This window comes from Mobula hypostoma, chromosome 14 (assembly GCF_963921235.1).
Source record: "Mobula hypostoma chromosome 14, sMobHyp1.1, whole genome shotgun sequence".
Lineage (NCBI taxonomy): Eukaryota > Metazoa > Chordata > Chondrichthyes > Myliobatiformes > Myliobatidae > Mobula > Mobula hypostoma.
The window spans coordinates 14,296,412-14,312,853 of NC_086110.1; the positions used below are offsets into that span (position 1 = coordinate 14,296,412).

The 16,442-nt window shown below is 40.6% G+C and overlaps 1 protein-coding gene across 1 annotated transcript in view; it reads left to right on the forward strand.

Moving 5' to 3' along the window:
• Positions 1–9,091, forward strand: part of glg1a (golgi glycoprotein 1a) — a 171,948-nt gene extending 162,857 nt beyond the window's left edge. The window contains exons 25-26 of the mRNA XM_063066699.1: positions 6,152–6,258; positions 6,910–9,091. Of these exons, the coding sequence (XP_062922769.1) occupies positions 6,152–6,258; positions 6,910–7,077 (275 nt within the window). The 3' untranslated portion in view covers positions 7,078–9,091. The remainder of the gene's footprint in view (positions 1–6,151; positions 6,259–6,909) is intronic.
• The last annotated feature ends 7,351 nt before the right edge of the window (positions 9,092–16,442 follow it).

Below are 16,442 nucleotides of genomic sequence, written 5' to 3' on the forward strand. Positions count from 1 at the left end.
ATTGTAATAATGTCTTAATAAATGGTACCCACAGTTCATTTGATGGCACATGTGCCTCTGAGTTAGGAAGTTACCCATTCTAGAGAAATGAACACACTAATTCAGACTGATAATTCAGTGTGTGCTGGGGAGGTGAAATCTTGTGGGTGAGATGTAAATATTAGTGCCTAAACTACTATGAAGAGAAGTCATGAACCACAACTAGCCATCATGTTCTACCTAAGCCTGTACTAATGTCAGGGGAAAAAGTTATTTGCTATTACTTTAGCAAAGTGTCTAAATGCTTTGCTGCTCCTTCTCCATACATTGTAATGAAAATTAATATTCATATGCATTGGTTTTGGGAAGAACAAAATCTCTACTTTAACCAAACTGCAAACTTTTTTTGTGGCCTCTGCTAGAGCTGAAAGTATTATATGCCCAAGTTTATTTCTGCTGAAAGATGCTGGTAAGCTCAACACTGCCACAGACCTTATGGTGTATTGATATAGTGAAGACAAAAGAACATTGAGGCATTTTTAAATTCCTCAATGTCTTCCTCAAGGAATCTGCTATTCCTCTTATTAACCTGTAGAAGCTCCTACTGTCTGTGTTTATATTATTTGAGGGTTTACTCTCATAATCTAGCTTCTTACTACTTTTAATTTTTAATCATCATTTGCTGTTTTCTTTTATAGTAAAAAAAAATCCCAGTCTTCAGGCATAATGCTAATCTCTGTAACATTATATACCTTTCAATCTCAGACTATCATTAACTCTTAAAATTGGTGCATCCTTTACTAAGATTTATGGAATATCTTCTTATCTACCACTGCTGATTTATTGTTTTACCCTTTGATCAACTTCAGCCAACCCTGCCCAATCATAATTGCATTAAGTAAGTTGGGGCAGCACAGTAGTATAGCCGTTAGCATAATGCTGTTATGGCACCGTGATCAGGGTTCAATTCCTGCAGCTGTCTGTAAAGTTTTGTATATTCTCCCTGTGACTCTATGGGTTTCCTCAGGGTGCTCCAGTTTCCTCCCTGATCCAAAAATGTACAGCTAGGGTTAGTAAGTTGTAGGAATGCTATGTTGGTGCCAGAAGCATGGATACATTTGTGGGTTGCCCCCAGCTCATATTCGGATTATGTTAGTCATTGACTCACACAGCGCATTTCACTGTGTTTTGGTGTACGTGAAAAACAAAGCTTTTTTTTCTCGTTTTATGTTTGGGAAACTACTTTCACACCGTGAGCTTATTCTGAAGGGTATCCTTGCAAATTTGACATGTCCAAATGATTAAAATTACCCAGGGTTACTATTTTACAAGCCTCCATTACTACAAAGTATTAATTTACGTGTATTCTGTCCAACAGAACAGCTATTGTTGGGCTTGTATGGTCTTGGTCCTCACCAGCCGTCATGGACTCTCAAAACTACTCATTTTAATTTTTGCATGCAATATCTGTATACATGTACACATTGAGTAACAATTGTTTGTAGAAATATAGTAAATCAGTTGCACTTGTGTCAGGTGTCTTTCTATATCAAACCAGCTGCTGTCCAATTGAGAGAGGTCTTACTTACACAGCTTCACCTTGCAATTTCAGAACCAGTCCATACATTGTTCTGGGTGATATCATTTCCTCTTCAGTATTAAATATTGTAATGTGTCATTAAAATATACTTTAGATCATTAAAGGGAATGTGTTTTTTTGTGTGGGTCGTATTGGATATACAGAAGAGGGTCTTTCAGGTAAATAGATTTTAGTTATCTGTGTGAAGTTGGTGCACTTTCCCTTAAAAGGTATGTGTTCAAAGTGTGCTACTCACAACAGTAAATTTTTGCCCTTGCCATTTTCCCATCTCTCCCCACCACCCCACCCCTACACTGTACATTTCAATCCTCTGAACTCACTAGATTATAACCCTGTTAGTGCCTTCCTTTTTTAATCCATGGTAAAAATGAACCAGTTGGGGCCAGGCAACTGAAGCTACTATAGTAATGTAGGGTGTCACAGTTGTTGCTCATGTAGGAGGTTAGAGACTGAACACTGGAAGGAAGCAGGAGTCAGGACAGGAAGAAGTAAATTTTGTTTCAGAGCAGCTGGAAGTTTGGTTATGTTAGGATAATCCAGTTTATTCTTGAAGAGGAGGCAAAATAAAAATCTGGCTGTAGTTTATGAGCAATGTACAGTATGTTATGGTTGTAAGGAGAAGTCTCACAATGGAAAGAGGAAGCAGTGGGCTGATGTTATATGATGGGGGTCATTCTCCAGTGGAGCTAGTTGGTGTCATAGATGTATCTAGTTCCTGTACAATGTGTGTGTTAATTGTGCTGAACAATGGTGGAGGGGTAGGCAACTTGACCTCTAAAGCTTCCTCTGTCTTGCAACAAAATCATAGCTGAGCAAACTAAACTTCATTTCTATATTTCTATCAATCTGTAATCTTTCACCTCATTGAGATTTTATTTACCTTTACTTTAAAAATATTGAGTCAAGTCAAATGTATTTATAAAGCACATTTAAAAACAACCCATGTTGACCAAAGTGCTGTACAAACCATAACAGGTAGCTATAATCACAAATACAAGAAACACAGATATAAGCATCAAGGCACACAGCTTATAGGCATAAAATAAACAACACATGAGCCTAAGCAGAAGCCAAAATATCAGCCACATCAGGAAGATTCAAACGCTAGTGAATAAAGGCAAGTTTTGAGCCTGGATTTAAAGGAGTCAATGGAGAGGGCAGATGTGATAGGGAGGGGAATGCTGTTCCACAGTCTAGGGGCAACAACAGCAAAGGCCCCTGAACTTAAATTTAGATCGTGGGACAGCCGGGAGCCCCAAGTCAGCCAACCTGAGGGACCTGGAAGTAGAATAACGGGTTGGAAGGTCTGCGATATAGGAGGGGGCCAGCCCATTTAGGGCTTTATAAACAAACCGGAGAACCGTAAAATCAATTCTAAACCATACTGGTAGCCAGTGGAGAGAGGCCAGGATAGAAGTAATATGGTTCCTCTTACGGGCACCTGTCAGGAGCCTGGCTGCGGCATTCTGGACCAGTTGCAGTCGGGACAGGGACGACTGACTAATCCCAGTATACTTTACTTCTGTTGCTGTGAAATAGTTTGACACCATCTTGATCCTCAGAGTAATTATCTCATCTATCTTAAGTGGACAACCCCTTAGTTTTAAATACTGATCCCCTTTGTTCTGTCCTTTAGAATCTATTGTCTTAATGAAATTTATCACACTTATAATAATGTTGACGATGGTTCAATGTCAATGGATTGTTGCCAATTTAGCAGAGATAGGTTAGTGAGTGCTCAGAATGGAAAAATGGAGATGTTCCTTGTAATGTTGGCAGTTTACCAATCACCCGTCAGAGGCCAAGTGAAAGTGCCTGGCTCGATCAGTAATTTTGCGGACATAAACTGTACACTAAGCACAGAGCTTAATGGCTAAAGTACACACAAAGGTGAACATTGATTTTTCACTGCATAACATTCTGAATATACCTAATTTATTAAAACATCAAGACAAACAACACAGTGAATAGTATCCGTATTACGAAGATGGGACTCTTGTTTTCAGGTGGTTACTGCTCCAATAACATAAATTCTTATATGGAAACATGAACCTGCAGCTATTAGATTGATGAGGACCAAGCCAAGTTGGTTTACCTCTCCTGTTGAGTTCCTTCACTGTGACTGTGTTGGTAAAAGATGGTGCTACTGGACGATGATCTGCAGCCAGACATTGGCAATGCATTTGGTTGATAAACATAACCACTTGCACAGCTCTTATATTTTCTGCATCGATAGCTTTGTAGGCTTCCACATCTTTTGATACTTTATCTACAAGTATTGTTGCTAACCCTAACAAAATTAAGGGAATGCTTTGTCTAACTTATCGATATAACATTTAAGAGAATTAGCAATTTTTAAAATGATCCTGCATTTTAATGAGTTAATTTTTCATCAAACGTTAAGTTTTGATGACAGTTGAAGTCTAAGGTTGATACCACTTCGCACAGTATTCCTCTGGTTCACTCATTGGATGGTTTGGTGTTGAGCGGCCAATCATAAGTGGGATTCATTAGAAACTGCCAATAAGAGTGATTCAGGTGCAAGCAGAGTGGCCACTCTTTTGGAGTGTGCCAACGTTTAGAGTGGCTTTGGCTGATCAGGCTTAGGCAAGATCAGGTTTGAGTGAGGAACATTGTCTTTAAGTTACACACACTCTCTATCCTTAGTTGTTCATTCCTCATCTGTTAGGGCATAGTAGGATAGTGAGAATAGCTCTGGGACGGTGTTTTGTTCTGTGTGTGGGATGTGAAAGTCTGTGAAACCTCCAGTCTCCCAGATAAACACATCTGCACCAGGTGCAGCTCCTGAGAGAACTTGTTAAGGAAGTGGAGCTGCAGCTCAATGACCTTTGGCTCATATGGGAGAATGAGGAGGTGATAAGACAGAAGGTACAGGGAGATAAAGTGTAAAAGAAAGGTGAAAGTGGATCTCCAACTGCTGAAAAATGACACTCAAGAGGTAGTAATGGTGGGCAAATGGAAGACAGTAGCAAGTATGGTGGAAGTTCCTGGTGTCAGGGGTCATGAAGTGTGTGAAGTTACCATTACTAGGGAGAAGGTTCTTGCGAAACTGAAAGGTCTGAAGGTAGATTAGTCACCTGGATCAGATGGTGTACACCACAAAGTTCTGAAAGAGGTGGCTGAAGAGATTGTGGAAGCATTAGTAATGATCCTACAAGAATTAGTAGATTCTGGAATGGTTCCAGAAGACTGGAAAATTGCAAGTGTCACTCCACTCTTCAAGAAGGGTGAGAGGCAGAAGAAAGTGAACTATAGGCTAGTCAGTCTGACCTCAGTGGTTCGGAAGATGTTGGAGTCGATTGCTATGGATGTGGTTTTGGGGTACTTGGAGACACATGATAAAATAGGCCTAGTTAGCATGGTTTCCTGAAGGGAAAATCTTACCTGACAAATCTGTTGAAATTCTTTGAAGAAATAGCAAGCAGAATAAACGAATAGCAAGCAGAATAGTGCGGATAAAGCAGTGGCTGACTGACAGGAGGCAAAGAGTGGGAATAAAGGGAGCCTTTTCTGGTTGGCTGCCTGTGACTAGTGGTGATCTACAAGGGACTGTGTTGGGACTGATTCTTTTAACGTCATATGTTAATGATTTGGATGATGGAATTGGTGGCTTTGTTGCAAAGTTTGCAAACAATATGAAGATAGGTCGAGGACCAGGTAGATTTGAGGAAGTAAGAGGCTGCAGAAGGACTTAGAATAGGCAAAGAAGTGGCAGATGGAATACATTATTGGGAAGTGTATGGTGATGCACTTTGGTAGAAGAAATGGAAGGACTATTTTCTAAATGAAGAGAAAATACAAAAAATGGAGGCACAGTGGGACTTGGGTGTCCTTTTGCAGGATTCCCTAAAGGTTAATTTGCAGATTGAGTCTGTGGTGAGGAAGGAAAATGCATTATTAGCATTCTTTTCAAGAAGGCTAGAATATAAAAGCAAGGATGTAATGTTGAAACTTTATAAATCACTGGCGAGGTGTTACTTGGAGTATTGTGAGCAGTTTTGGGCCCCTTATCTTAGAAAGGATGTGTTGAAACTGGAGAGGGTTCAAAGAATTCAGGAAAATGATTCCAGGTTTGAACGGCTTATCATACAAAGAGTGTTTGATGGCTCTTGGCCTACATTCATTAAAGTTCAGAAGTATTGAGGGCGTGACCTCATTGAAACCTACTGAATGGTGAAAGAGCTTGATAGAGTGGATATGGAGAGTATGTTTCCTATAGTGGGAGAGTCTAAGACCAGAGGAAACAGCCTCAAAAGAGGGATGTCCTTTTAGAACGGAGATGAGGAGGAATTTCTTTAGTCAGAAAGTGGTGAATCTGTGGAATTTGTTGCCACAGGCAACTGTGGAGGTGAAGTCTGTATATATATTTAAGGCAGAGGTTGATAAATTCTTGATCGGTCAGGGCATGAAGGGAAACGGGGTGGAGGCAGGAGATTGGGGCTGGGAGTAAAAATGGATCAGACATGATGAAATGGCAGAGCAGGCCTGATGGGCCAAATGGCCCAATTCTGCACCTATGTCTTATGGCTGTTGTTGATTTTATTTTTCCAGAAATGTCATGTTTGCTTGATGCACTGGAAGATAAAACAGTGAGATTGCAACCAGACTGCAAAAAGAGATTGCAAGATCGCCAGGAAATGTGGAGCTATGCAGCAAAGGTAATGTGAGTAAGAGACTCAGCAGTGTGCTGTGACACCAGTCCATCTTGGGATGCTGGAGAATGAAAGCAGAATGAAACATTGCATTCATAGAAGCCACAGCTGAAAATATTTTTTTTCTTTCTGCTCTGCCAATAATCGCTAGTGCTGGATTCTCTTCAGTATAATGAAAACACTGAAAATGCTAAGCAGGTTTGTAAAGAAGAAAACAGTTAATGTTACAGGTCAATCAAATTTTATCAGAATTTTAAGTGGGAATGCTGCCGCTTGACACCACTGGGCTTTAACAGCCTTTCACTTTTGGTACTACTAGGATCTTTTGGTTACGAGAGTGATAACTTCTGAAATGGATGTTAGTGTCAGGGAATATGTTTTTAGGTCACAAAAGGTAAGATTGTGAGTAGTGATTTCAGTTTATCGTGGGTATTGTGGCAAAACGGCTGAATTGATGGGAATTCTATATGTAATTTTGCTTGATTTGGGAATGGTGCGTTCCAAATGATGGAAAGGATGGAAGAAGAACTGGTACAAGATTTCACATACATTGCATTGGAATTCATGTTCATTAAACTTAAAATCTGTTGCCTGATTTCATTGAAATCTCATCCTGTCTTATCCTTAGTTAATATAGTGCTTTTATTCTTTTTGTAGGTTGCCCCAGCAGAAGGTTTTGTAGACTTAGCTCATCAAGTTATGACATCTCCATCCAAAAATTACCTGATGGGCTTCTTGGCATTAGGAGTGTGCGTCCTATTTCTACTGGGCATGACCTGCGGCAGGATCACTAAACGAGTGACACGGGAGCTGAAGGATAGGTAGAGCATGGTGAAACCCAGCTTTTGTACAGCCTCTGTATAGTCTCCTTAAATAAGAGCAGCAGACGTAATCCAGTCCTTTACACTTGCTCTCAGTTTGTTCTGCACGGATATTTCCTGCAGAACAAATGTGCAAACTAAAAGCTGCTGCTTCTGCTGCAGCAGGACTCCTCTCTTTAGTTCCCTGTAGACTTGGTTTCCCATGTGTATCTGAATCATGTTCGCCCAGATCAGCAAGTTTTCTTGGTAGCAGTCTAATCCAACAGAGATTCTCACCTGTAGGAAAGTTAACTGCCACAACTGGAATGATTCCAAAGAATTGCATCAGTTCAAGTAGACTGTAGGACACTTTAGGAAAGTGTCTGCTTCAACTCTTGTGGTGACTGTACAAATCAGATTGATTTGCTTTCTTTTTGAAGATTGTTCATGCTTTCTTTAGGTGATGGTGAGAAAGAGAAAATGGGCAATAATTTTGCCCATTATTCAGTCTTGTAAATTAAATACTGTGTGCTAGTGATTTAAAGGGACCTGTCTGTGCAGAACATAAAAACTGAGCCACTCTTTAAAATGTCCACGAGTATTGAAAGCCAAACTTAAATCACTGTAGTATATTTGAAATGTTTGGCATTATGTAAATTTGTGGTTATTTTAATCTGTATCTTGTGCTTTGATTGGTTTCTCTTTAAGTTTCAGTTTGTGGCTGGTAGCGCGTGCTCAGTGGCCTCAGTTACAGATTTTTCCTCATCACTTGGAGTTTAAAACTAAAGGGGTGTAACTGCGAAGCTCAGTACTGCCCCTCTGAGAAGGGTTCACTGTGCATGTGTTAGTTAAGTCATTATATGCCTCCTGACTTTCTTGTATTAAGACAAGGCTATTAATTCATGTGTAATTCATTATATTCCTGCATTTTTTAGCAGCTCCACTTTGATCATGTAAAAAGCTCTCAAACGGGAACTAGCCAGCCTAAAATTATTTAGTTTTAGGATAATGATACACTTTCATGGGAATTTTCACACACATTTACAACAGTGAATTGTGAGATTATTTGGTACAATCTAAGGTAGTACCAGGTGTAAAGAATTAGACATGCATATCACTATGATGTAAAATATTGCTGACTTGGAATCAATAAAACTAATATTCACAATATTATCGCCCATTTAAAAAATTCTGTTACAACACGTGACAAAACTTGCTAGTTTTTTTTTAAGTCTGTTTTACGCTGAGAGACTACTTTGCCATCAATGTGGTGTTAATAATCAGGTAATGAACCAAATGCTTTAATCAGGCTTAGGCAGATTTGACAGGATCTCTGTTGGATGCCCCTGAGGGTGCTACCAATGATCAATAGTATTCCATTAGGCAGTTGTAAATCCCATCAGCTGAGCAATGATCTAATCAGGCAATGTACATTTTGAATACTGATCCCTGACTGCTAACAGAAGCATCATGCACATTTATTTTTGCCCTATGTGTTGAATTTTCAGCCTTATTTATTGTTTACTAATAAATTCTAGCAGGGTCACCCTCTGCAACTATTGACTTTTCTCTGTTGCCTTCTGTTCAAAGTTCTCATATGGATTTGCCTGGTCACATTTGTGACTGCCATCTGGTGAGGGGGTGGCCTACATGTTGCAGACATGGGATATCATTTTTTAAATTTTCCTTTGTAGGGTGTTTAAAATTTTAATACAGATTATCTGTAGTGAAATTGTGTACAGGGATGCTACAAGGTCTCACTCTGTGTTGTACAGAGAAAACGCGGAAAGTCGTGCGTTGTTCTGCTGTAGGTGTCAATGTCACTTTGAAGTAAATTTACAAACCAGGGTTTGTAAACTTTTTTTCTGTGTATAAAATTCACTTTCTGAACGTAAAAGATACTTATTCCCAATCATGCTGTGTAATTTGAGATGTTAATGAAATCCTAACATACAGGCTCTTTGTTCTGTACAGAAGAAATGGCAGAATTTATTAATAAAATTGTCTGCAGGTTTTTAAACTGTGCTTTTCCATGTGAGTCCTGTTCATTGCATTTTATTACATTTTGAACAGTTTTCTGGTTAAGATAATCTGAAATGAAAACAAAATGCTGGATGCACTCAGCAGGTCAGGCAGCTTCTGTGGAAAAAGGAACATTTTTAACATAGTTAACATTTCAGGTTGGAGTTCTTCTGTAGGAACACTTCAGATTTCTAGCATCTGCAGGTTTTGTTTTCTTAAGTTGATCTGATCTCTGACTTGCTTGCGGTGAAGGGTCCTTTCAGACCTTTGGGTGTTTCCTGTGCAGCTGTGAGACCCCTTACTGGTGGACCTGGATACAGCACATTGTCATCCCCAGTCTAACAATTAATTGACAAAGAAACGGTGTCAGACTGATGAAAAGTATGGAGTTCTCTGCAGGAGAGACTGAGTTCTAACAGCAGTTGTGCAGAATCAATGGGAATGCTTTGTTCTGCATCTAGAGTACACTTTACAAATAGTCTACCCTCTGGCCTTGAGTGACACCATAGATGTTCTAAGTCTTTCATTTGAAGTTTAGTTTATTGGTTTAAAGTTCTGATGAAACCTGACAGTTTAAGTGTATAAATGTCACTAAATTACCCACCCACGCAGAAGCTTATAGTGAAGAACATATTGCAGCCAGCTCTATTTGTAATTTGGCTTGACAGGTTGATAAATGACTGTCAATGATAAATGGTAATTAAAATAGTAATGGATTTAAAATATTCCATTTCGATACATACCATACCCCAACTGCAGTTCGCCTACATTTCAAATCTAAAATCTACATTCATAGTAATTGTGTAAGACTGACTACACTAATTTTTGTTTACAAATATAGTCAGTGTCTTGATTATATATACAAGTGATTCTGGAGTGTTATTTGATTTTGATATTCAAGTAGTGGCCAGGTTAAGTGTGCTTGTGATTTTCCATACAAATACTGCAAGGCATGAATTTCTTACTCTACCTTAAATTCAGACCAAGGTAACAAAGCAACATTGTTGCATGTCTGTCTATATATCCTTTTGCTATTAATCGTTACTAATTAGTCCACAGCAAACCCCAGCTCGGTGCAGACTGATTTCAAGCAAGACTGCATCAATGCTTCATCATATTTTTCAGTCTTTAAAGCTACAAGGTTGCCCCTCAAGTTTTCGACTGCACTGGAACTATTCAGTCAAGATCGCCTCCACTTCTGAATCAGGTTTAATATCACTGGCATATGTTGTGAAATTTGTTGTTTTGCAGCAGCAGTACAGTGCAATACATTAAAAAAACTATAAATTACAATAAATGTACTTTTTCAAATAATCAAGTAGTGTAAAAAGGGAGCAAAGGTAGTATTCATTGATTGGTTCATTGCCAGTTCAGAAATCTGATGGCGGAGGGGAATAAGCTGTTCCTAAAACGTTAACATAGAACAATGTTGTGCCGACCATGCAACCTACTCTAAAAACTGCCTAGAATTTCCCTAGTGCATAGCCCTCTATTTTTCTAAGCTCCGTGTACTTATCTAAGAGGCGCTTAAAAGACCCTATTGTATCTGCTTCCACCACCATTCCATGCAATCACCACTCTCTGCGTGGGGGAAAAGAAAACTTAACCCCTGACATCCCCTCAATACCTGTTTCCAAGCATCTTAAAACTATGCCCCCTCGTGTTAGCAAATTCAGCTCTAGGAAGAAACCCTCTGGCTATCCACACGATCAATGCCCCTCAACATCTTGTACACCTCTATCAGATCACCTCTCATCCTCTGTCGCTCCAAGGAGAAAAGGCCAAGTTCACTCAACCTATTCTCATAAGGCATACTCCCCAATCCAGGCAACATCCTTGTAAATCTCCTCTGCACCCTTTCTATAGTTTCCACATCCTTCCTGTAGTGAGGTGACCAGAACTGAACACACTACTCCCAAGTGGGGTCTGACCAAGATCTTGTATAGCTGTAACATTACCTCATGTCTCTTGAACTCAATCCCACAGTTGATGAAGGCCAACACACCATACACCTTCACATTGTCAACCTGTGCAGCAGCTTTCAGTGTCCTATGGACACAGAACCCAAGATCTCTCAGATTCTCCACACTGCCAAGAGTAGTACCATTAATATTATATTGTCTTCAAATTTGACCTACTAAAATGAACCACTTTACACTTATCTGGGTTGAAGTCCATCTGCCACTTCTCAACCCAGTTCTGCATCCTATTGATGTCCCACTGCAACCTCTGACAACCCTCCAGACTATCCACAACACCCCCAACCTTTGTGTCATGAGCAAATTTACTGACCCACCCTTCTATTTCTTCATCCAGGTCATTTATAAAAATCACAAAGAGGAGGGGTCCCACAACAGATCCTTGCAGAACATCACTGGTCACTGACTTCCATGCAGAATATGAAACATCTACCACCACCCTTTGCTTTCTGTGGGCAAGCCAATTCTGAATCCACAAAGCAAGGTCTCCTTGGATCCTATGCCTCCTTACTTTCTGAAGGAGCCTTGCATGGGGAACCTTATCACATGCCTTGCTGAAATCCATATACACTACATCCACTGCTCTACCTTCATCAATGTGTTTTGTGACATCCTCAAAGTATGGCAGGATTTATGAACATTTGGAGAGGTATGATATGATTAGGAATAGTCAGCATGGCTCTGTCAAGGGCAGGTCATGCCTTACGAGCCTGATTGAGTACTTTGAAGATGTAGCAAAACAATACAAGGAAAGTTTATATCTCCCATCACAACAACCCTATTATTATTGCTTCATTCCAGAATCTGCCTCCCTATCTGCCCTTTGATATCTGTGTTACTATTGGGGGTGGGGGTCTATATAAAAAAAACCAGTAGAGTTATTGCTCCTTTCCTGTTTCTGACTTCCACCCACCTGACTCAGGAGCAGGGGTGCAGTGCTGCCAGAGCTCACCGGAGGACCGCTCCGGCACCTCTGTTTAAAAAAAAAGTCAAAATAAACAAGCAGGGAATTTAACAGCGGCCGCCTATTAAATAGAGGGAATTTTACGGAAGCAGGGGTTGAGGAGTGAGGAGTGGCTAGTGGGGAAAATACCATTAATAACATTAGGATATTTGATCAGTTTTGGTGAAATCCTGGAGCTGTGACTGTTTTGTGAAATTCCTCTTGCCATTTCACAGATCCTCGGTCTCTCTCCAGCACTCATTGCTTGAGCATTGTTCGCTAAGAAAATAAAAATAAAAATCTTAGATATTTTGAAAAGTGGCATGTTGCTTGCCGAAGTGGGCCGTAAGGTCGGTAAGAACGAATCGAGCATTCGTACAATAAAGCAGAAAGAAGCTGAAATTTGTGGAAGTGTTGGTGCTACCCCGACAATGGTAAAAGTGGTCTCTCTGGTTCGTGATAAAGTGCTTGCAAAGACTTAATGATTTCTCTGTGTGTGGCTAGAGGACATGTCACAGAAGCATATCCCTGTTGATGGCAGAATTATGTGTGGAAAAAGCACTCAGCCTCTATGAGTGCTACTGTGGGGTTCAGGAGAGTGAGAGGAAGGAATTTAAGGCTAGTAAGGGATGGCTGGCTAGCTATGTAAAGTGCTACAGCCTCAAGAACTTAAAGATCACGGGAGAATCTCGGCATGGCAGATGTACCAAGTATCCTATTATGGAGCCGATCGAAGTATCTCAGAAAAAAAATTGTTGATCACAAACTATCAAAAGCTCATACTGCTGCTTTAAGTGTTGAAAATATAGCTAGTGAAGATGCTCTTGGAAAATTATGTGACACCATGAATGCTTCGCATCTAAAGGCAACTTGTTCAATTTTTCCGTTCTGCATATTATTTAGCTCAGAATGACAGACCATACTCTGATCACTTTGGCTTATTGGAACTTCAAAAAAAAAATGGTATTGACATTGGAATTGGACTGCATTCCCACACTAGTGCTACAGAGATAATTAATCACATAGCCATTCATATGAAAAAGAAAATTTGCTAGCATATCAAGCAGATAAATGGCAAATTTTCTGTTCAAATTGATGAATCAACAAGCCTAAGCATTAAGACCGCCCTAATAGTTTATTTAAAATGTGAAAATGATCAGGAAGGTGATCCCCATTTTATGTTTTTAGATCTAACTGAACTGCCTGATCAGAAAGCTGCAACAATTGCTAAGCATCTATTGAACTGTCTCAATAACCATGGGTTTGACGACTCTTACTTGAAACAGAACCTTGCAGCATTTGCTAGTGATGGGGAGAGCACAATGCTTGGTGTCAGATCTGGTGTTGCTACAATTCTCAAGGAACATTACCCTGATGTGATAATTTGGCACTGTCTTAATCACAGATTAGGACTTGCAGTAGGTGATTCGGTGAGGGAAGTTCATGGTTCTGATCTACGTGCTGTTTCCGGGGATGCACACGGAGACCAACATCCAGTGCTGCTGGCAGATCATAAACTCGGTGAAAGATGCTCTTTGGTCGGCCTGAAACTTGATGATCTTCCAGCACATGGAGATGTCCATGGCAAAATGCTGCCGACTAGCACATTCTCGGCTGCAGGAGTATGTGCTGAGGGACGCGCTGAAACTTGGTGCAGCCACCGCAAGGGCCCAGTGGGGAAGGACCACGGTTTAGGTTTCTTCTCCCATGGGATTGGGAGGGGTTGGGTGCTGGGGAGTATACCCCTCATCAGCGGTGTGTAAAGATGAAACAACAGAGTGCCACGTGAGTGGCTAAAAGTGTGGTAATGCATAGAATATAGTGGAACCGTCTGTAAAGGATTGAATGGTTTACTGTACATTATTTTTTGAATAAAGTATATTTTGTTAATAAAAAATGTTTTTTTGAGGCATTGCCTTAATGTTGGGGATGCAACAAGTTAGAATGCTCTCCACGGTGCATTTGTAGACACCTGTTAGTCTTTGGTGACATACCAAATCTCCTCAATATGGCCACTGTTATACCTTGTAATTACATCAATATGTTGGGCCCAGGATAGCTCTTCAGTGATGATGACATCCAGGAACTTGAAACTGCTCACCCTTTCCACTGCTGATCTCTCAACAAGGACTGGTGTGTGCTCCCTCGACTTCCTCTTCCTGAAGTCCATAATCAATTTCTCGGTCTTACTGATATTGGGTGTAAAATTGTTGTTGTGACATCAATCAGCTAATTTATCTCACTCCTGTACACTACCTTGTCACCAAATGTCCCAATTTCATTCATGGAGCTAGCGTATGGAGATGCTGCTATGCATGTGTACATATACAAGCTGGGATCCTGGAGAAAAATGCATTCTCTCTGCTTTAATGAATGAGCTGACTATAACTAAGCTTGGTCTCTGAATGTGCACATAATCATCTTAAGAAGAACAAAAAGCAGAACAAGGGTTCTCTACCAATCTGTCTCCCACTGTACAACATTATAGGTCCATAATGAGATCCTTCAGAAGCCACCTTTCAACAATTGCAAATAATGAAGAAATCCACCACCTGCCTTTGGCTATCTGAGGAGAATCATTAGAAGATGGACATTGACCTGGTACCTGGTCTGCCAAGCAGTATTAAGCTCTGACTAGTTGTGCACCAAGTCACAGACCATCTCAAAGTACTGCAGTAATACCATTAACAGCATCTCCACAAATTCCTCCAAATCCATGAATAGTATAAATCTGTCATTATCAATGTCCCTCTCTCAGCTCCATTGGACAGACCATGTAGCATCTGAAACCAAAACAGCACTATTCTCAGCACTGTTGTGGCATGAGATTCATGTGAACAGAGGAAATGGTTCAAGGAAATCCACAGATGCTCCTGGGAAAAATGTTAATCCTTGTTCCCTCAAGAAAATCACTAATCTGTGATTAAAGAAAATCACTAAGCATTTGGGATGGCACTGAGAACTTGGTGCATAAGACATAGGAGCAGAATTAGGCTATTTGGCCCATCGAGTCTGATCTGCCATTCTACCATGGCAGATTTATTATCCCTCTCAACCCCATAGTCCTGCCTTCTCCCCGTAACCTATAATGCTAATCAAGAACCCATCAACCTCTGCTTTAAATATACTCAATGATGTGGCTTCCACAGCCAAGTCATTGGCTATTAATTCCACAGATTCACTACCCTCTGGCTGAAGAAACCCCTAATCTCTGTTCTAAATGGATGTCCCTCTATTACGAGGCTGTGTCCTCTGGTCCTAAACTCACTATAGGAAACATCCTCTCTACATGCACTCTGTCCAGACCTTTCAATATTAGATAATTTCAATGGAGTTCCACTCATTCTTCTAAACTCCAGCAAGTACAGACCCAGAGCCATCAAACACTTCTCATATGTTAATCCTTTTGTTTCCTGGAATTATTCTGGTGAATCTCCTCTGGACCCTCTCTAATGCCAGCACATCTTTAGATAAGGGGCCCAAACTGCTCCCAGTGATCCCGTGTGTCATCTGACTAATGCCTTATGAAACCTCAGCACTGCATTCCTTACACTGGTATTTTAGTCGTCTTGAAATGAATGCTAACATTGCATTTGACTTCCTTATCCCCAACTCAACCTGCAAGTTCATCTTTAGGGAATCCTGCACAAGACTCCCAAGTCCCTTTGTACCTCTGATTTTTGAATTTTCTCCCCGTTTAGAAAATAACTAGCCCTTTTATTCCTTCTACCAAAGTGCATGTCCATACACTATTTCATCTGCCATATCTTTACCCATTCTCCCAAACTGATTCCTTGCTTCCTCGACACTATGTGCCCCTTCACCTACCTTTGTATCGTCTGCAAACTTGGCCACAAAACCTAAAATTCTGTCATCCAAATCATTCACATATAACGTGAAAAGAAGTGGTCCTAATACCCTGCGGAACACCACCACTCACCGGCAACCAACCAGAAAGTTCCACCTTATTCCCTAAATTGAGAGTATGCATAAATCCAAACTGAAATGTGTACTAGTATGCCGCCTCCCAAACTACTGCCCAAAAACCCTTTCCATCTCCCTAACTGTAGCAGAGTCTTCAGATCCCACACTAGATTTATCAGAAATGGAGCAGAAATAAGTCCTGGTCTCCAAGGAAGTGCCTTACCTGAACAAAAAGAGAAGATACTGGAAGAGGTTAGCAATGAGGAGCGAAAGAATTGAGGTCAATGCCCTTCTATAGAGCAGCCAAGGTTTCTCTGTCTATGAATGTTGCCTCACCTATGAATCTTTCGTTCGTTTTCTTTCTTACAAGTTTTCAACATCAGCTTTCTGTTGCAAGTCCGCTTTCACACGTTAGCTCAACCTGCCTATCATCTCAGCCGGAGGCGGAGAAAGGGATGGGACTCTCCATCCACAGTGCACGCCGCGCTGTTGGGGCGGGGCCTGCGTGGTTACGTCATGAGT